This window comes from Patiria miniata, unplaced genomic scaffold, assembly GCF_015706575.1.
Source record: "Patiria miniata isolate m_02_andy unplaced genomic scaffold, ASM1570657v1 HiC_scaffold_27, whole genome shotgun sequence".
Taxonomy (NCBI): domain Eukaryota; kingdom Metazoa; phylum Echinodermata; class Asteroidea; order Valvatida; family Asterinidae; genus Patiria; species Patiria miniata.
This window is the reverse complement of record NW_024037066.1, coordinates 3,024,273-3,047,112: the sequence shown is the minus strand read 5'-3', so window position 1 is coordinate 3,047,112 and position 22,840 is coordinate 3,024,273. Positions and strand designations below refer to the sequence as shown.

Here is a 22,840-nt window from a genome sequence, read left to right as displayed (position 1 = left end):
TCTCTGTGAACTTTTTTCGTCAGGTTCCCAGAAGGCAGATTGATTAATTATACTCATTCAACACTACACCAAAGGCGCCGGCCTATTATTTCCGTAAAAACTAATGTGGCTAGAAATGGTATTTAATTCCATTTTGAAGTGCGTATGCACTCATAGTAATAGTACCATTATAATATTACAATCTCAAGTTTGAACAATTTTCCACGCTTGACGGCTGCTTCAATGATTTTTTTAATATGGAAAGATATCAAGCATAGAGCACTCCAGCCAAGTGGAAACCCGATTTTAAATGTCACGAACACAGAAAAAAATAATGAGAAATCAAAAGAATTTATGGTTTGTGAATATTCTCAGGTGTCATTGTGTTCATGTGTACGGTACTAGTATTTGTACCGGTAGTTGATGAGTAATGTGGGTTTTTTAAACTTGACATGAAATTTATAACTTGATGAATTATTTTTTCTACAGTGCTTGAAAATGCATTCGTAAATAAATTCCCATTGGTCGAGAACCCGTCACAGGGCCGGTCTTAAACAGATGATAAAGACATGGCTGGCTGGTCTTAAACACTTTTCCAGTGTCACATGAAATTTGGACTGCTACAAAAACCAGTGCCTTATACCGTTTTATTGGTTGAACGTTCACAATCCTCATGTACCGGTAGGCATGCGCAACACTACCAGCGAGTCAGAATTTTATAGTTCTAAATTCAAAACGCAACACCCCAGGTGCGTTCTGCGCGACATCGTGCAGAACATGCTACGCGCGCGTCAATCTCCATAAAAGGGTTGTTTACATCTTACTTGCCAGCTGATACTTGCCAGCTGAACACTCCATTATTTTGCTAGAGGGATGTTTCAAAAAGCATGAAGTGAACTTGTTGAACAAAATCAGGATTTTTGAACGAATTATTATTATTTTTTTTGCCGAAAAGGTATTTATGAATGGGAATAAATATGTGCTCGGTCGGTATTTATCACTCTGTTTAAGACCGCTTAGAGTCTGGGTGCTGATAATTACCCTCGCCTCCGGCTCGGGTAATTGTCAGCACCCAGACTCTAAGCGGTCTTAAACAGAGTGATAAAAACCTTCCAAGCACACATTTATTCCCTTATTAAATGGCAATATCAAGGTTACATGTACATGGCAACAAAAGGTATAATGTAGTGGAGCTTTAATATTTCCATTCAGAAAGTGAGAACATTTTGTAAAAAAATTGTATGAAACCAAATGAAACCAAAAGAATCTACAAGGAAAACACAGGCAGCTGAGAAACAAGACTTTGTTTTTTTCAGTGACTCAATTTGCCCTTGGTGTACCCTTTGTTTCTTTAGGTTTTGTTGCCCATTTAGGAAGTTTTTTGTGTAAAACTGTATGCTTCGTTGAGCATATTGAGTGCACTTTTCTATTGTCAAAGTTGTGTGGGTATTTCCGCTCAATACATCCGTGGTCATTTCTTCATTCTTGTAAATCCCTGCTCGTACAGCTGACATGAAAGTTGTTGCATTCCCGTGGTTTATTGGAATAAATTCCTAGCGGCGATATGTCCAATTGTTGAATGGTATTAACATATTGTTCAACTATTCGGTAAATTGTGTAAGGATTTAAGACCAGACTGTTCCGCATACTGAGGAAAACAGCGAAACCGACAATCCAAGGACCGGGAATGTAAAGAATGATTAGAACGTGTCTTTGTTGAATAATTCTCACAGGTAAGTCTACAGTATGCACATAGAAATCTGTGTCATAAAACTTAACAGGACTGTAATGATTGTAATGTGACAAGTTTCTAGATTCAACAAGATCATGGAAACAATGACGACTCCCCGAACTTTGGAGAATAAAAACAAGCAAACTAAGACAAATGTGGCTTAATTTGTGATGGTTGTTGATGGGAAATTATTGTAAATACTGAACTTTATGTATGATGAACTGTTTCATAATTTTTTTTTTTCAGAGGGGGGTGCGGGAAAAGGGGTGAGGATAAAAAAATCTGCATTATAGGACTGTCCATTTTAGTATTTTGTCAAATTTAGTATTCAATTACTTGAAACTGCGGTTGACCGAATATTCGGATATTGCAAAACTGCCAGCTGCAACTTAATTACAACAGCTGCAACATAACTGTCGAGGGCTTTAACCTGCTAAAAGGATGGGAACAATGAACTGCCGTCGACAAAAAAAGTTACCGGTCGACAGAAAGTGTGGCACCTGACAATAAAGCACTGCAACTTAAAGAGAATATACAACATTTGCAAACATCGAAAAACAAAACTAACAAATTTTAACGAAATACCTTACTAAGATGTTGGTAAATGACAGTCTAAAGCATCCTGTAAAATTATGGCACCTGGTGTGAAGTCATTTTCAAGAAAAGTGGTATTTTGTATAAATTTCCAACGGTGGTCGGCCGACCACCGTTGGAAAAACCTAACTATTTTTCAACTACTGCTCCAAATTTACCATTTTTTCCAGTCCAAATTGTGTTTGCTATTGGTTACATGTTCATGAACGGGTGCAGGCCAGCTATACTGGTTCCCTTACCTTACAATTTTCCGGCATCTATAAATTGATCCATTTCATCTTTACTGGAGTCAGGGAACCAGACTACTTGAACATTTTTGTTTTTCTTGGTTTTTCCAGCATTTTCGAACACAAAACTTCAAACATGTCAGTGTAACAGTATTTGGTCTATTATACTAACCTCTCAAATAGTTCATTTCTGAAAATTACGGCACAAGCCAATGATGTACATTCCCTTTAATGATTAAATAACATCACAGTTGAATATGTACATTTTAGTTTGTAATGTTCTCACCGGAGAAAAAAGCTATTCAAATATTGGGTTGAAGATCTAATATTTGAATATTCGGTATGCTACTACACGATACTTTTACACCCATGAAGATCAGAACTTCCAATCTAAGAAATAAATACAATGTATTTATAGTAGTTTCATTGAAAACAGTCAGTTTAAAACAGAGAAGAAAAAAAATCAGCTTGTATGAAACCCAGCAACCGGCACCAGTTAAACAGGACTGGAAATGATTGATTTATTTTTAATAGAGGTCCCGGTGGTCTGTCTGGATGTAGTTTTGACCACAAACCATATATTAAATATTTCGGAGTGGCCACCCACTGTTTGTGTTGTTGCTGGTTAGAGCGGTGGTGGGAGGGACGATTTGTGTAAGGGACTTTCTCTCTGGGTCTTGGTTAAAAACCACAAAACAGGACATAACTATTTGTTTAGTTGGGCTGGCACATACATGTACATTTAATAATAAATTGTAATGCTTATATAGCGCTTTCCATTGTACCGGTATCAACAATCTCAAAGCACTTTGCAATTATTCCGCCGGTTCATCAGGCCACGAGATCACGAGGTAAACATACATACATTGTGTTCTGTGTATAGATGTCAAGGAATAAAAAAAATAGAAATCTGTGTTTATTTTGTTGGGGAAAGTTTAGTGATTTTTCAAAGTATATATTTCATCGGAGATTCTAATCTATCCGAAAAAAAGAGAGATATATATCCTTATTGTAAAAAGTCAAATGCTTGATACCTTTATCAAGAAATTGCCCATGAAAATTTATTAATAAACAATTTTAATGTCAAGAGTTGAAAAGAGGGCATTCACAGTTGCTGTGAAATTCATGCGAAAAATGTTGGTCTTATAATTATTAGGCATGCAACTTTTCCTCGGATCCGCTGATTTCCTCGTTTTTTACTTGTTACAAATTGAAAAATGCTGTACAAAGTCGTGTGCGGTTTGGAATTTCCTCTTCTTTCCCCCCTAAATTCATAGTTGCCTGCCTAAATTTTATTCACATGTAAATGTTTTTAAAATGTAAAAAAATATAAATGAAGTTAGCAGTGTACATACATGTACATATTTTGGCGTGAGTGTAAAGAAGATGTATGATATTTTATCACACAGATCACGGAATGGGCCTTATTCACGAGTCGGCCATATTGAATTGAAAGTGAGGTAAAATCTAAACTTTCTGAACTTGGAAGAGAAATTAAAGCAAGTTAATTGATAATAAATTCCAATCTGCTTCAATGAATAATTTAAAATTTGTAATTAAACTAATGTTTTAAGCCATATTAAAAAAAATGACGGTAAAATAAGGCTGCATTGTGCCTGCATAAATAGTCTGGCGCCATCCCATTCAACAGTTAACAGTTAATAAAATACATTTAGGGAACTCGACAAAACTGGCCAACTCGTGAATAAGGCCCATTTTACTACACATAGGACTGCTGTATACTACATGTACATGTACATGCATTGTGGTTACTAACAAGATAAACATTATTACACAGTGTACCTTGAGTGGCTTAATGTGTCTGTGGTTTGTGGTAGCAACAGTAATGGGATTAATTAGTAACCAGACAGTTAGATATGCTGTGGCTTAAATCAATTTGCATCTAACTGGTAAACAGTAATACAGGGTGAGTCCACAGAAGCGGAGCCCAAACCTTACCCAACGAAATACATTTTATGTGTAAAAAAATTGTACCACCCAAAATAATAAGGACTGGTAAGCCAATTTATTAAACTACTTTTATATGAAAAAATTACTTCAATTGCTCAATTCGTTTAAATTACATGTACCGTATGTCACCATTTAAATGAAATGACCCTAAAATCTGTTTCGCCCAAAAATGCGATTTCAAGAATTGTTGTTACAATTGTCTTCAAACATCACCAGCTATAAAAACTGAGTTTAGAAGTTAAAGTCCTTTTGAAGGCCCGTCTTTAAAAAAAAGTGGATTTATAAACTTACTGTTAGCTAAAGCAGGGTTGTTTATAAAGATATTGTGTACTACAGTTGTGGAAACAAGTATTCTGTGTCATTTTCTTTGTTGTTCCAAAAAGTCAAAACGCGCAATAAATTGTTTTTTTTACGAAACCGATTTTAGGGTTACTTTGTTTCAATAGTGATACAATGTTAATGTGTAGAGCAATTGAATTAATTTTGTCACTTAAAAGTGGTTTAATAAATGGGCTTCCATTTTCCAAGTCATAAGTAACGTTGGTGCTACATTGTATAGTTTTTTAATATGAAATATTTTTCTTTGTTTTTGGGTTCCGCTTTTGTTGACTTGCCCTGTAAGCTTCTAGTGTGGCATCTACATCCTGTCTACATGTTCAAGAGACGTTATCAGATAGCATTCACCACTAGGCCGATAACGTATTTGTGTACATGTACAGGTACAGTATTTTACACTTGAGAAATATACCTTTTAAATTCAAAATGTCTGACAGACACTACAATTTTTTTCCGGTGGAAAAAAAGTGCACCAGTAAAAACAGGAGGGCGTGGGTTCGAGTCCCACTCAAGTAAGCTTGTGTATTTATTCTCAGAAGCCCTTCTACAACACTTGAGTATACATGTACAGTGTTAAATATAGTCGTTGACGGACAGAAACCCAATTTTGAACTCTATCCAACTTGAGGATAATATTTTTTGTTGGTCAGATTAAAGTGTTGATAGTACGAGTACACGTACACATGTTTTTCAACAAATGGCAAATTAGTACTTTGTTTCCTTATACGGTGTGCCAAAATAAATCCATGTACGACAGACTTTTTTGGATATTTCTTGCGCAATCTAGCCAACCACATTATCAACACGTATCTAAACAATCCAGTCAAACATTTCAGGAATTATATTGGACATGTGTCCTGACTTCCTGTTGACACTGCGTACCACATAGTGCTGGCATTGTGTCCTGTTTTGTTTTCTCTTTAATGCAGAACTCGAGTGTTTGTTGAGAACAAACAATTGCGAGCAAACAAGATCTGTTGAAATACACCATGTTCAAACAGCGTTTATGATTGCATGAGACATTTCACTTTGTCATAATTCCAAGAATGCCCAATGATTAGGCAATCGGTGTTATAAATGGCATTTAGTAGAACATAAAATACAGATGCTAATTTTGAACTTGTCCAATTTCCTGGATACAAGCTTAAGATTGTTGAAAATAACATTTTTATAATGAAAGTACCCAACTTTTTATACAGATTGTGTTTATTAACCTCGTGTGTGACAGATATGTGACAGATATGTCCTTGGCCTTACATTGTGATACGTGTAGGGCTGTGCATTTTGGAATAATTTAGTATTCGATTACTCGAAACTGTGTTTGACCGAATATTCGGATATTCGAAACTGCCAGCTGCAACTGTGTGCCACGCTGGTCAAAAGTTGCATGCAGAGCGCGCCAGTTGAAATTTGCATGCAGCAATCGATATGAAGAGTTTTGCAGTACGCATTTTATGACTGTCAAGGGCTTTAACCTGGGTGGCATGGGTGGCTTGTGCGTAAAGCGCTCGCCTCTCACCAAGGTGATCACGGTTCAAATCCTGGCTGCGGATCGCATGTGAGTAGAGTTGTGCGTTGGTTCTCTCCTGTGCCACGTGGGTTTTTCTCCGGGCCCTCCGGTTTTCCTCCCTCCGGAAACATCAAACACTTTCGATCTCAGGCTGTGCTCCGTGGTCATATATGGGTCGATGTGGCCGGCAGCCATAGGCGCCTTTACGTGCCAGCGGCCCGACCACGTTGTAGCCGCGTCCTTCGCAATTCAGCATACCAGCTGCGAGTAAGGATGATTAGCCTCCCAAATTATTATTATTATTATTAACCTGCTAAAAGGATAGAAACAATGAACCACTGTCAACCAAAAAGTTACTGTCGTAAAAAAAAAAAACACCAGGTGGCACCTGACAACAAAACGCCGCAACTTTATGATAAAGTAACATCACAGTCGTGTGTGTACATGTACCGGTACATGTGTGTGCGTATTTTTGTTGTTGTTGTTTTGTTATTTAAAGCGGCAAAAAGCTATTCGAATATTCTGTTGGTGATCAAATATTCTGTATTTTCGGGACAGCCCTACTATATTGAGGCACAGCCAGTGACATCCTGGAGCAGTGTGGAGGATTTCAAGTATAATCTAGGCCTAAATTCATGCGTGTCTGAGCATAAATAACACAAGGTCTGGCCCAAGACCTTGACACACTGCATCCTCCGAAATCAGCCACACACTTTTGCCATGTAGCCTCCATCCTGCAAAATCCTCCATCCTGCAAAATCCTCCATTTTTCAAAGAGGATTTTGAAAGGTTAGGGTGCAATTATCCTTTTTGAGCTTCACACAAGTGTGCACACCTGCACGCTATTCTTGCTGTTTCCGTAGCAACTCATTTCTTCAATTTGGCTTGATGGCCTTTCACGGAACAGTGATAATTACTCAATTTGGCAGTGTTTTTCATCTTCAGACTTGAAGCTTATTTTATCGTATCATAGGAGAGGTGTCATTGCTGAAAGAGGCCTCAGCCGCGCTTCTGTATATTTCTACATGTAGCTGATGATTTGACGATGAAAGGAGATTGTTATTTCAAGCAGTAATTACTCAGATAATGTCTGCATGAATAAACCAGCCTCATTTTCTGCCGACCATTTTAATTAAGTCTAGTGGTTGGTGGTGGTAATTTGGTCATTATTGAGGAGAGCATCATGTCAACCAAAACTGTTGCTAAGCAACCACTGAGTGTTGGGGATAAGCCGTATTTTGCAATTTGTGTGTGTTTGTGCTACCGGTAGGTTAGTGATGGAAATTGTAGATAAATCTCTGCATTTCTCGATTTGACAAACGCTGCCTAGAAACTGTTCTATTGGACAAAACAGCCCATGTTATGTTTTTTTTTTTGGGGGGGGGGGAGGAGGTCGACCCTGTCATTAACTATGGCTGCACTTAATTAAACCTCAATCCGTCTGTTTGGTCTTTTGAGTTGTCATGTCGAGCTGTCATCTTGCGAAGTGATGTGTTAGTTCGTATTCACCAGGGAGAGAAACCGGAGTTTTAAATAAACACGCTTCGTGGAATACAGAATGTAGGAGTTATTGCGTAGGCACAGTCACGTTGCTGGTATGCCTTGTAGAATGTATGAGGAAGACAAATCTCTAATAGTCTGCCTATTCTAAGAATGATGCCAGTAGAATGTGGGTTATGCAAATACTGCCACATACTTCCCGAAACATGGCTCATAAACCTGTTTCCAAAACAGACGCCTGTTTATTATTTTTGTTAATTGAAATTCTCAACATTAGAAATCTTACAATAATTTTCTGCAAAAGAGTGTTAAAATTTATACATTTTCTCTGAGCAGCACAGTGTAAGCCTAACATTCTCAAATCCTCCAAAATCCTCTTTGCAAAATGGAGGATTTTGCAGGATTGAGGCTACATGTACATGGCAAAAGGGTGTTGCTGATTTCGGAGGATGCACCGTGTCAAGGTCTTGGGCCGGATCTTGTGTTGTTCATGCTCAGTTGTGCATGATTTTACAGCTATACTTGAAATCTTCTGAACTGCTCCAGGATGTCACTGGCTCTGCCTCAACATATTGGCAGTGATAGCTGAAGGATTTTGCAGGATTGAGGCAGTGGTCACCCCTCCAAGGACCACATTCAAGAAATAACGGGGGATTCTGCAGGATTGAGGCTGTATGCTATTTTGACATGGAGGCAGTTGGAAGATTTTGGAGGATTGAGGTTAAAAAAAAAAGTTTTAATTAATTACTACTGACATCCCCTTAGTTTTTCTCTGTGTCGTTGGAGTTAGGGAGAACATCTTCTTGATATTCAGCATGTCCTCTATCTCGTCTCTGAAGAGCTCTAGGAGTAGACAGCCCAAACTGACATTTGAGGATACCTAGCTATTTGATTACCTTCTTGGCTTTCACGCCTGCATGCTGTTCCTGCGTACCCTAGTGCCTCTATAATGTGACAGACAGCGCTGGGAACTCAGAAGGAATATGGATGAGGTCCAGACCAGACACCTGTAACTTAAAGGAATATAGACGATACATTCAGGGAGCTAGAATTAAATAATTGAATTATTCAATTTTTTCAGAGTTTCCTGGTTTGAATCTTCTCTTTCGTCAGTTTTCTTCACACAAGTTGTTTTTGCTTATTTAACATTTTGTTAAATCTACAAGATTTTGTTCATCTACAAGTTGCCTCGTTTTGCATCATCATGATTGATGCTTTCACTCGTTGTCTTCTCCAGTCACCCTTTCTTCTCCTGGCTCCGTTCTCCTCAAGAAGTGACTGTAAATTCCCCGGTGTCGTTAGGAGCAATTTCCTTTTAGTAATGAATTCAGCGTGCACTAAGAAATTGTTCTTAGCTGACGAATGCAGCAGGTCTACCTCGGTATCTGGAGAATGCTCACTATCTTTCCGTGAAATGGTTCTGTATTTTTAGCTGATGGCGTGTACAAAAATTCCTTCATCAAGACGGATGTGTTTAATACATGAATGTATTGAGGAACATCTTATGTAAATTTCTACCTTGTTTCAAGGTGTATAACGTTCGTGCGCCTTCCAACATTGATTCTTGTTTTATTTATGCATGATACAACAAGTGTTGGAGTGAGGTGTATGCAGACTCTACTAGTGCAGCTTGATCTTGACACACCTGTGCATGTACTTGTTAACAATTATAGAGAAAACTGCTAAAATGATCAAATTTTGGCTTGTGAACTTTCGGACGGGGAGGCTTAAGAAAGGTTTTCATATTAGAAGTTTGATCTTTGCCATATAAACTCTGGTTGTGTAATAAGAATATTTGTAATATTGAACTTGGAAAGTCAGGGAAATTGAGGTAAACATGTACATGTACATACAGAATGGTACATGTAGATATGCAGGAGTACAAATTATTTTATTTTATACAGATAAACATTTGTTCAGGAGGAACATATGTATAATTTGGAAAAGTTGCAGCAGTTAATGAAATAACTTTAGGCTAGTATGTAATATTTAAAGACATGAATTAGCAGTTAATAAAAATAGAGGCTATACTATATATAGGCTAGTATGTATTGAGACATGAATTAGCAGTTCACAAAATAGAGGCTAGTATGTGATGTTTGCGACATGAATTAGCAGTGCATAAAATAGAGGCTAGTTCACGTATGTAATATTAATAAAATAGAGGCTAGCGTAATATTTGAGACATGATCACATGAATTAGCAGTTCACAAAATAGAGGCTAGTATGTGATGTTTGCGACATGAATTAGCAGTGCATAAAATAGAGGCTAGTTCACGTATGTAATATTAATAAAATAGAGGCTAGCGTAATATTTGAGACATGATCACATGAATTAGCAGTTCACAAAATAGAGGCTAGTATGTGATGTTTGCGACATGAATTAGCAGTGCATAAAATAGAGGCTAGTTCACGTATGTAATATTAATAAAATAGAGGCTAGCGTAATATTTGAGACATGATCACATGAATTAGCAGTTCACAAAATAGAGGCTAGTATGTGATGTTTGCGACATGAATTAGCAGTGCATAAAATAGAGGCTAGTTCACGTATGTAATATTAATAAAATAGAGGCTAGCGTAATATTTGAGACATGATCACATGAATTAGCAGTTCACAAAATAGAGGCTAGTATGTGATGTTTGCGACATGAATTAGCAGTTCATAAAATAGAGGCTACATGTAGTTCACGTATGTAATATTAATAAAATAGAGGCTAGCGTAATATTTGAGACATGATCACATGAATTAGCAGTTCATAAAATAGAGGCTAGTTCATGTATGTAATATTAATTAAATAGAGGTTAGTACATGTATGCAATAATTGAGACTTGAAGTTCATAAAATACATTTTGTAAAGGCTAGTATGTCATATTGGAGACATGAATTAGTCTCGGACTCCAGCCGTCACTAGGGACATCCAGGTTTGCCCACTTCTCTATTTTGAGAAGACTAGTAGATTGCTGATAGCGAAGGCACGTCTTGCGTCTTGGAGATAACATCATGACTTCCTTAGAGACCCTGCTTGAGATGCACGACCAAAACTCCCAGGAGAAACTGAGGAAATATATCAGGTGAATATTTATGGTGAAGATATTATTGCCTGAGGTGTTCAGATGGAAAGGTGGATCTCTGGATTTGGAGATTAGAGATTTCAGTCATTATCCAATTATTGGAAATTTTTTGGATAAACATGTTTTTCAACCAAATGCAAAAAAAAATGTAGTGTATCCAGTCAAACTCATAAGAAATAAGGAATATTTTGGACAGAATGGATAAGATCTGTTGCTTTAAGTGTTTTATTTTGATACGCTGTAAAGGTTATTATTTGCATACTGCAGTAAATATTGATACGTTTTCTATACCAATCAGAAGGGGTGGGCAGGGTTTGGAGACTAGTTAAGGGGGGGGGGGGTGACAAGCTTTTGTGATATAACAGTACTTCAATCCAAGTAAAACAGTTTGTAAATAAATTCTTGGCCTAAAATAGGAGTTTACGTAAAATATATCCCCCCCAAAAAGTACCACTCACATATTTGTATCAAACAAAACGGCAACATTTTGCAGAATTTTTCAATTTTTTTTGTTGGGGGAGGGGGGGGGGGGGAATGGGGGAGGGGGATAGGGGGGGGGATCGCTTGTTTGTTGCCCCATCTTGTCAAGATGGAAATGTCACACAAGCCATTTCGTTGCAGGCCCGGGCTCATTGTGTATGCATTGTAGCGACTGGCATAAACGCCAAGGTGTTAATGCAGCGGGTGTCAAAACGACGTCTTGTGCATACTTGCGCGCCGCTCGGAACCTCCAGGCTAGTAGAAGACTTTCTTGCATTCACTTATTATCACATCAATGCCCCGATGCGGCCTGATAGCAATAACAACCGTTACTCCCCCACACACCTTGGCAATCTCCGAGGCCTCCTGCACTTATCTTATGTATCCCTTAGTGTCTATATCTTTATTTCGGTAAGCTGCGCATGCAGCCCCTCGGGCGAAACGTCTGAAAATGTCAACGTTCTTAAGAGAACTTGCAAGGGAAAGGAAGACTTGGGTACTTGAAGACGACTTGTCACAGTTTTTATTCCTATGGATGTTTCATGTTTGTGAAACTCTTGATTGTACCCGAAATTTCGTAGAATTTATAAAAGTGAAACATGTTTGATTATGTCTCCTGATATTTTAGGATTCTCTAAATATTTCGTGTTTGTGAGTCCCTTTGTTGTTGAGATACATTTCAGTGATTGAAACATGAAACAGTAGTACGTATGTTGGAGAAGGTATTGATTAGTCAAATGTACGGTCAGAATTGAAATGGATTTTCATCCCATTTTATAAATGCGTCAATAAAGATACCATTGCATGTAAAATGAAGATACCATTGCAGGTAAAATGAAGATGTTAAAATCAAATGTGTAAATTCTTTCCATTGAATGCTAAAAGAAGATCAATAAAAATTAAAAGAAATATGAAGAAATTTTCTTTAAAATACTTTATTAAAATTTGAGGCATCACTGCAGGACTTGTTTTTGCAAAGGTGTTGCAAGAACACAAAACAGTCGTCTGCGTGCAGATTCTGGAGTTTGATGCTAATTGCCACGTGCAGTTGATGAAACAAGAGTTGGCTCATAATGCTGTCAGGATAGCCCTGACATTTAGACAAGCGGCAGCGCAGGTAGTGACAGCGGTATTTAATTCAAGATGATTGTATTTACAAATGTAGCACATGCTACACCATAAATATGCTCCTGGACTGTGTCAAAACTGCTGAAATATTGATCAGGTTATAAATACGTAAATTAATCTTGAAAGGAATAAGAAAACCTGATCAATACACGTAATGATACCAATATCATGCTTCAGTAAAAATGACATTTTTGATTTGTTGTTGCTTGGGTTTTGGCATTCTAAATAACTGATATTTTGGAAAAAAAGTCAAGCTTAAAGGTGCAGTCCTAGTATTCGATCAGCACTAAGTCCACACTGAGTTTCTCTTTAATTGCCTAACATGGATGCACTGCCTTTCTCACTGAAAGCTTAAAGATGCACTCTGCCTTATCTTAAACTAGTTAAAGTTGCAGTCTTATCTTGTCGCTGTATAATAACCCCACAGGCACACCGCATTCTATAAATTACACGACAAGGTTGGAAGATCACGGCACGATTATTTTGAGATGATGATTTTCCAAGGTTGTGATGCTCGTACGTGTATGACATTTGAGCCCCGCCACCATCTTGACTAGATGTAACATCAAAAACAGATGTGAGAATATTAATATTTTGGAAACAACTTGTCCATATGACAGATTAGCAGCGTGTTTTTATGCTGTCCTCATGATGTTTAGATTCAGCAACAATAGCAAGATTTTTTTAAGAAGGGATAAGCTTGACATTTGTCTGATCTAACATGGTAGAACACATAATATTGTTGTTGTTACGGTAGCAGTGCCTGCATTTCCTGTACATACTGGGTGCAGACCTTTAAATTGAATTCTATAGACCCCAATGGTAATTGCGCGTTCTTCCAAAAATTATTAAAAATGCTCATAACTCTCCACAAGGCGTTTGAGACACCTATCAAACTTTTCATTTTTCTGTTCATATTTGGGAGAGTTAACTGATGACTTTGGGGAGAAAATTCCATCCAAAGAAGATCATCCCTAAAAGCAGTCCTGAAGCCCTTCGCCATTTTGAAAATGGACGCCTACATGTACGCTCCATTGCAACATAGAGCCATTTTAGGGCCTAATTCCATCTAAATTTCATAGAAATACGAGCTCGCAATCCTCTTCACGGCTTCTACCCTTCTTTTTTTTTTATTTTACAAACCCTCTAGTTCACGGCCCTCAAAATGCTCTAATTCCTGAGAATTTGAGGGTATACAAATTGTGATTTGGCTTGTGTACGGTAGGCAATTTTTGGCCTGTAATACAGATCTGCACCCATCTGTGATTGCTCATTAAATAGCGCCCTCTATGTTTTGACTGAGTTATGCCAAGTATGCAGCTCACTGTACAGAGGAGTATACTCAACTAGTGTGGAACCTTCGATGTGTACATTTTAAATGTATAGTCCATCATTTGTAATTTGTGCATTTTGTTCGTTTGAAGCTACGAAAGTGCTCAAGATAACAACTAACCTGATAAAGTTTCAGCTCAGCTTTAGCTGTGTATTTCGAGAAAAACAATTCTAGGATCTTGATTTCAAATCAAAAGTTGCTGAATCATGTTTTGAAAAGGGCCTGAATTCAGCGTCCGAGACACGTTCTCACTGAGCTGATTGCAGCTACGCCATGTCGCGCACTGATACGACGAATTATAGCAACCGCGCGCGCCGTGCGTCGTGCCAATGCTGGTGGGCGCTTTGCCGAATAACAAAACGAATTACTAATTTGAATTTCCTATGGTGCTTCTTAAGAAGCACCGCTGGAAAGGCCTTTTTTTGTTGATTTCTTCAAAATGACAGCTTGCCAGAAAGAATAATTTCACAGGGAGTTTGGTCCCCTTACTAATTTTCAACCAAGTATGTTTTTCAACAATAATTACGCCAGTTACTTTTTCGATAGCTGCAAATGATGGACTCTGGCTTTAATGTTTGGTGTTCAGTGTATAAGAGCAAGGTTTCAGTACTGGCTGAAATAGTGCCGTCCTTTTGTCCACCGCACCTTTCCTATATTCCTTTAGGAAGATGAAATATGACAAATTCTGAGGCCTGAGTATTGAGGCCTGATTTTTCATCCTGACAACGCTTTGAAAGAAAACAGAAAGCATTGGCTTTAGTCCAATTAATTTCCAAAATAATCACTCCAACAGAAAGGCACTCAAACAGAGTCACTTTGCTGTTTGTAAATTGGATTGAGCCGGTGAGCCCGCGTCTGACTGGCTGCGGCTTACGATTACACATGCGACTATGGAAATGGCTGAAGCCACTCCCTGTACTTGTGTGTTAATGCTAGTCATAGCCATGTAGTACGGACGCAGCCTTACTCTCTCAGTCATAATAATGATATGCTGCAAATATGCGCACAGATGTCTCAGATATATCGTGATGGGGTCATAGAAAGGTCACCCAATGACACAGAAGTCTTGTTGCCATTGATCACGATTTAGGTCATCTGTAAAGATGTCATCTACAGCTGCTACGTTCATGTAACATGTGACCTTGTCTATGACACATGACCATGACCTTGTTTTTAACACCCCCCCCCCTCTTCGTGATACATTATAATTTGTATGGTACAGGTATCTGGTGTCCCTGATTTGTCATCACCTTGTATACTGGTTGAGGATTAGTCATTAATTAGGCAGTCTGGGTGCCAGATATGACGCCTGCTGGTCCATACTTGTACATCCGTTGAGGTTTTCACAGTCAGTGCAGTCTTGCTTAAATAGACCTTTCTTTCGCCGACGCATGTTGCCGAACTATGGAAGGTGCGACACTGCAAAAATGAAGAATGGTTATTAACGATTACAAAAATATTATTTGATTGTTGAAAATACAAAATTGTTAAGCACTACAAAATACTTCCTAAACATTCCTAATTTCTTGTGTAATGAGGGTGGTATGAGGACTTTTTTGGAAAAAATGTGTTGCCAACCACAGCTTCAATTTACGCGCTTGCGGCAGCCATACAAAATGGCGCTCAGTGTTTACAAATAATAGAAAGGTCTACGCATGTAGGCAACCTGCCTGCCGACAACGCGGGTCTCAAGTTAGTCAGCAGAAAGCAGTGAGAGAACTGGGCCGAAGTTCATTAAGTGGTTTAGCAGAAAATATTGAGCTCGTCAAGTATAGGCCTATTCTGACTACTTCTTAGTTACTTGATTCAAACTATGGCAGATGGTTTTTATGCTATAAATGATGTGTATTGTGCCTGGATGCTTTGCGCACTAAGGGACGCTATCATGCATGACATATTAAACTCCGTGCTATGTACACAAAAAAGGGGAGCCAGCGGAGCATGTAAGCGTGAATATGGGTCGAAATTGTGACCCGTCCTCTAAATGTCCTGGAATAAATGATGTAGTCTTCATCTGTCTGCTTAGAAATGATGGCCCCCCCCCTTTTTTATAAACCACACAAACTCACAGAAGAGATTACTTCTCACATGGTGCAACTGCAAACTTACTCTCCAAAAACTTAACTCCATGTTTCTAGTGTCGTGAATTATTGTAAATTAGGGTTTTTAGGAATTAGTAGGGTATTGTCCTACTGTTACACAAGGAATAAGCAGGTTATTGCCCAGCAAAAATTAAAATGTAACCCCTTATTAGGGACGGCCACAAACTTTGAACTGAGCTCGGTGCACGTACTGGTACGCACCTGACCCATTTCACTGTATATCAGTGTCAAAAAAAGTTCACTCCATATTTTTAGTGTCATGAATTATCGCAAATTAGGGTTTTTAGGAATTAGTAGGTCATTGCCCTACTATTACACAAGGAATAAGTAGGTTATTGCCCAGCAAAAATGAAAATATTACCTTATTAGGGAAGGCCACAAACTGTGAACTGAGCTCGTAGCACGAACCTGACCCATTTCACTGTATATCAGTGTATTTTTCTCTGTAAGTGTATTGCGATCTATCACGTTTACAGGAAATGATTTGAATGAAATCCAGCCGGCCAGATTCAGTGAAGTAAATGCAGCGGTACTTTCCCGTCTGGGTGGAGTTGTAAACAGAGATGAGTTGGACAAATTTTGTTTTCGGTTTTATTGATAGCGCATTACTCCATTCGCCTTTGCTTTTCCAGACCCTCAAAATTCTTGGTTACTTCGTGAACAGAATTAAATGCCCGCTGCAACTAAGGAATGTGACTTTGCGTTTAATTTTGTAAACATTTAGCAAATAATTTACAAGCCGTTTAAACATTTCAACGTTTAGCTATTTCTCAAAGGCCGACACCTGCCCGTTATGTCTGCAGACCCAAGTGATTGGCGTGATAACTCAAAATTATTGACGTGATACGGTAAGTAGCAGGCAGTCGTAAAGTAAAAAGTTAAAGGGAAAATACAACATTTGCAAACATCAAAAAATAAAACTACCAAATCATTTTGAATACCTTGCTGGACTGTTAGTGAATGACAGTGTAATGAGCATCCTGTAAAATCATGGCACCTGGTATAGTGTCATTTTCAAGAAAAGTGGTATTTTTGTATCAATTTCCAACGCTGGTCGGCCAACCAGCGTTGGAAAAAAACTGGCTTTTTTTCAAATACTGGCCCCAGTTGACCATCGCACTTGTTTGCAATCGATTACACACCTATGAACGGGTACAAGCCAGCTAGACTGGTTCCCTGACCTTACAATTCCCCAATGTATGTAAAGTGCTCTGTTTCTTCTTATATGGAGTCAGGGAACCAGACTACAGGAAAAATGATTGTTTTTCTTGGTTTTTATAGCATTTTCGAACCCAAAACCTCAAAAAAGTCAGTGTAACTATATTTGCTATATATTTCCAACCCCCCAATTCCATCCATTTCTGAAAATTACAGCAAAAGCAAATGATGTATATTCCCTTTAACTGTATTCCGAATGTAATCAAGTTCTGCCGTGCTTCTAAGGTTTTGTAAATGAAATAAGTTTATTATTAGTACTGTGTACTGGTATGTTTGTTCATAACTTCGGGTTACAGGTTTACAGGTTATGACCAAAACTGTGGAAAATCTGTAAACAGATTTAGATTTTTTTCTTGTTTCAATGTTTAAATGTGTAAATGTCACATCCTTAGCTACACATGTACATGTATCTCAATTGTTCTAAATATATGTATAACCTACTCAAAACAATGGCAATGTACTTAATGTTTTTTCTTGTTTGCGTGTGTTTGTAAAAGGGGTTAGGGGAAGTGGATGGTTCCAATGTTGTTATCTACTTTAAATTGCTTTATTCCGGAACTTTGTTGGTACTGGTACACGTACCGGTACGTTATATAAAAATTCCCTCTTAACTGTCTGTGTACATGCGTCCTGATAGTGCAGTGGTCAGCACTTCCCACCTATAGTATTGTCTCCATGGGAACAAATTAGAAGGAAGGAGATTGTGGTCAAAAAGGGAATTCAAAATCTACCGGTATCATAATAGCTTTCCTTGTTTTGCAAAAACAGGCTATTAAAAACACGATATAAAGGGAAAGTGCTGGCACAGACTCGTCATTTGATAGTTGAAGTTGACTAAAAATGGAGTCTTTGCACAGCATGGTGAAAATATGTGAGTGTACACGTATATGTACAGTACATGTAGGTGTTGTGCAGATCAGATTTTGTGTTTGGTTTTTGTGATTGTTTATGTTTGCATGTCTTTTAATTAAAAAACTTTGTTGGTTCCTGTTTTTCAAACTGAATGTTGGCCCAAGTGAAGGCTGGTTCCTTCATCAGGTGAATGCCACACTTGAAATTTGCTCCATCTTTGCTAACTTGTAGAGCAATCACAGTTAGTGCAATATTAGTTATCCCATGAGCGCGAGTGGAACACGGAATAAAGTGGTGCGCCTGTGTCCCACATACCACGAGGCTGTAGGCCGAATGTGGGACACATTCACACTACATTTTCCGTGTTCAACGAGTGCGAGGGGGATAAAAATTTATCTTTGAGCAAACTTGACGCACAGTAAAGATGGAACACGCATGCGGTACACAAACTTTTCAGCTGTTATCCTATTACACATGCATGCAGAAGGATCAGCGCATGATCATCTTGGAATAGCGTGGTACACAGAGTGCGATATCGACCCTGCTCAATTAGGTATAATGTCACACTGTCGTTGCCATGGATCAACCAATCACGATCGAGGATTCAAGTTCGCTTGAAGATAATGTTAAATATTAATGTTAGTGTATATAAGCCAGCGTTAGTGAGTATAACTATAAGCCAGCGTTTGTATGGAGGTGCTTTGGCTAGACTAGGACAACCCTTACAATTAATGTAGATGTCGGTGGACCTACATGTAATGACTGAACCCGCAATAGTTGATGCATGTATGCAAGTACTCTTAAAGTTAGTGTTATATATTTAATTTTATAAGTCCGTCTATTTTTAGGGCAGTACCTGTGGGTAGATCAGGGTTGGGTGATGAGGTGTACTGTAGGCACCACAAGGTAGTTTCTGCTACTAGTCAAAACTTTGTCATTTTTAAGCAAACCTGTCATTTCCTGGCAGACGGAATGACTGTTGGATTATGTCAGACCGAACCTAGCAATCTTGAGGAAGTTGACTCAGGAAAAGCGGTATCACTCCAGCCTTGGGTCTGTGACGCCGGGCAGAGTTAGCCCAATCACAGACCGAGGGCACACGTAGGTTTCACAGGCCGAATCGGAAGTGAGCTTTAGTACTGACTGTAGTTGGTTAGAACTTGCGTTTCACATTCAGTCCATGCACCTCAACCTGGCTGTGCTGACGAGGGTTTTGTTCTCTGAAAGAGTTTTGAGTTTTCCAAATGTTTGTAGTTTGGACGCTCCAGCCGTTGGAAACTACATGTTTCTAGTCCAAAGTTTCTAATATTGTGTATTTGATATGTGTAAAATCTACTGAGGGATATAGCCAAGTTATTGTGAGGTAAGGTATTTGCTTCTAGATCTCTGAACTCAAAACTGATCATTAGTCTCTTCTTGTGTACTATTTTAAGTGAGGAGTGACCTGCCGTCATTTGAAGTGCATTTGTACTGCGTGATGTGGGTGGGTGTTCATTCCTTAGATAATATTTTCTGGACCAGTTTGTTAACATGTGGCTACTTGTAACTCTGTATCATTGCTGACATTACTGATAATGGTCATGATCTTAAGATTATCACTGTTACTTGTTTTTTTTTTCCCTGCAGATTATGTCCAACGCAGATTGACTGGGGGCAATACTTGTTTCAGATTATCCCTATCAACTTCCTTCCCATTTTGACTTTATCTCAGCTTCTGCTATCGTCTTCCTCCCTTTCAGATAAGAAGTTCCACACGCTTCCTCTCCCCAAACGGAACAAGGAGAAGAAGAAGACACCCTCTAAGGACGACTCGGAGGGCGTGACCAGAAAGAAGAGCTTTGTGGACATGACGCGGCGTAAGCTGAGCCGGGGTACTAAGGACCAGGCTGTCATTGAGCCGCTACGACGTAAAGTAGGTGTGGAAAAGGTCAGTTGACACCTCGAGAAGTGGCTGTATCAAATGACCGGCGAGGTTGATGCAAAAGGTCTCGACTTGCTAATCGTCTTAAAGCTATAGTCCATCATTTGTAATTACTGCATTTTGTTCGTTCGAAGCAACAAAAGTGTTCAAAATCTAATGAAGGATACTGGACAACTTACCTGATGAAGTTTCAGCTCAGCTTCAGCTTCATATTCCGAGAAAAACAGCATTCTAGGATCTCAATTTAAAATCAAAAGTTGCTAAATCATGTTTCGAATTGTTTTGAATTGCAGCTTTACGCGATGTCGCGCACTGATCCGACAAATTATAGCAACCGCGTGCGCCTGTGCGTCGTTCCAATGCTTGTGTGCGCTGCACCGAATAGCAAAACGAACAACTAATTAGCTTCTTAAGAAGCACCGTTGGAAATGCCTTCTTTCGTTGATTTCTTCAAAATTAGAGCTTGCAAGAAAGGATAATTTCACAGGGAGTTTAGTCCCCATACTATCTTTCAACCAGTATGTTTTTCAACAATAATTACGCCAGTTACTTTTTTGGATAGCTGCAAATGATGGACTCGGGCTTTAAGACAAGGCTTGGCTAATTTCTTATCAGTCCGGTCGACTCAATTTGTAAAGGATCCTCATAAAGAAGTCATAATTAAGTCGTAATTTCACCATGGGCAAACTGTTGTTATTGAGCTCTTTAATATTTTTAAAAAGTTTGTTTCTTGTTTTAAGGTTTTTTACAAATCATAAGGAATGTGCCATGGCCCGTTGAATTGGCACGGAATGACCCACTTGCTTGAAGACATTTTATCATAACCAGAATGATAGTATACAAAATAATTTTACTTTTGGTTTATGATGCAGTACATGTACATTAAATGCAAAAAGTACCTCAGTTGAAAAACAAGAAATGATAATACAAAGGTTGACCGAGATATAAACTGGAATTTCTTACATTGATTATTGCACAGTACGGGTGATTCCCAATACATGTACAGTGCGCCACCGAGAGGTTGCCACGGAGAGTCCATTTTCGCAGTGCATTGTGGGAGACGGTCGACAGACTTGCCATAGCGCGGGACACTTAAAATTGTTAGTTTGTTCAGTCAGTAGTTTCGTAAGCTCATTCGAGTATCTTTTTTTCCTTTTCATTTTATCAAGGTGGTCTTTTTTGTGAGGCAGCAGAAATCTATCAAAAATTTCTTCAAGTTATCTACTGACATTTGTTCAAATCCTGGCAAGTAGGCCATGTTTTTGTTTGCCGTAAACTTGAAAAATTGTTCCGCACTGTATTGGGAATCGCCCGTATTGCATCAGTTCCTGTATTTTTGGGATTCCACGTTTATGTTGAGTTTTTTCTTCAAAATCTGTACTTTACAGGATATGGATAAACTGCAGGTTTCAGAGAAGTCAGTCATGGTAGCTCTGAAATGGTTTCTAGGTAAGTGAAAGATACAACATCATTTCCCCCCCCCCCGATTTGTTGTGAATTATGCCAAGTTGTTAAATGTAGATAAAGCTTGAGGAACAAATTCAGATACCTTGTGAAAAGTACATGTGGTAGAGTATCAGTGTTTTTCCAGAAATTGAATACAGATTTCTTTGTATTGCTTTTGTTGAGAGATTTGAAATTATATCGAAAGGAGAAAAAAATTGTTTCACTTTCTATTATTTCCTGCTGAGATAATAGAAAGTGAAACAATTTTTTCTCCAGTCTATATAATTTCAAATCTCTCAACAAAAGCAAAACTAAGTAATCTGTATTCAATTTCTGGAAAAACACTGATACTCTACCAGCAGATGTACTTTTCACGAGGTACATCTGAATTTGTTCCTTGAGCTAGCTATAGTGTAATCTAAGAAAATAGATTCTAGTGTGGAAATCCCAAAAAAAATCCTAAACTCTCAAAAGAGTCAGGCTGTTATACACGTACCGGTAGTTAACAAAGCTTGATACTTTAGAAGCTCTGAGCATCTACAGGGTGAGTCAAAGAGAAAGTGGCCTGGATTAATTGTTTAAATTAATTTTGTTTGCAAGTTTATGATATAAAATGTTGTGAGAGGAAATGAAATACATGTAGTTGTAATGCCAAAGAGTTAAACTGCCTGTCACAAGAAGTACCGAGACTGAATCGACTTGGGGACAATACATTTAGCTGAAGGCTGAGATTTAGAGACAAACATTGCTGACAAAAAAAATGTTATTTTTCCCCCGCATATTTCAGAGGTAATTCAGAAGGACACGCTGATCATGCTCCCAGGGAGTACGACAAAGGTCCTCCAAGAAGTCATGGAGCTCAACCAGTGTCTGAATCAATGTCTGAATAATGAAGAAAGGTAAGAGGCCACCTCAGCGTTGCTATGGTTACCGAGGGCTGTATGTGGGAATGTTGCCGTGGATACTAAGGTTCCGTCAAGGTACATTGTCGCGATTAGATCCAGGAACATCACTACTTTGAAGAATGTTAATTTTGTTCTTTAAAAGTATTCCTTTAACTCTTGTGTAAAAACAACAGATATGCTGTGACACTGTTTTCATAAAATCAGCGGTTTTTAAAAATCATTTACAAGTAGTGGGTAAAAATTGACAAGAGTTTGGTAAGAGTATACAGAACCTGTTTATTCTAGAACTGATTTGGTATGTTTCTACTAAACAAATTTCTGAAAGAAAAATTCAGTTCTTGACTGAATAAGTCATGCATATTTTGTACTGTGTCTGAGAGTACGTCAGGGTTTGCCTACATTGTCCTTGAAAATATTCACCTCCATATTTCACTAAAACACACCGATACTTGATCATAAGGGAAATTCCATGTACAGTTTTGAACATTGCTTTAGGCAATGACAAGGTAAAAAAAACTTCACAAAGTGAAA

The 22,840-nt window shown here is 38.3% G+C and overlaps 1 protein-coding gene across 3 annotated transcripts in view; it reads left to right on the top strand.

Annotated features, from left to right (window-relative positions):
• Positions 1 to 22,840, top strand: part of LOC119734386 (rap guanine nucleotide exchange factor 1-like) — a 52,473-nt gene that overhangs the window by 8,503 nt on the left and 21,130 nt on the right. The window contains exons 1-4 of one of the 3 annotated variants that reach the window (XM_038207880.1): positions 18,006 to 18,056; positions 19,777 to 19,964; positions 21,347 to 21,407; positions 22,192 to 22,303. In XM_038207880.1, the coding sequence (XP_038063808.1) occupies positions 18,026 to 18,056; positions 19,777 to 19,964; positions 21,347 to 21,407; positions 22,192 to 22,303 (392 nt within the window). In that variant the 5' untranslated portion in view covers positions 18,006 to 18,025. Of the gene's footprint in view, positions 1 to 18,005; positions 18,057 to 18,992; positions 19,401 to 19,776; positions 19,965 to 21,346; positions 21,408 to 22,191; positions 22,304 to 22,840 lie in introns of those variants that run through there. The other 2 variants (XM_038207881.1, XM_038207879.1) reach the window with 2 other exon arrangements.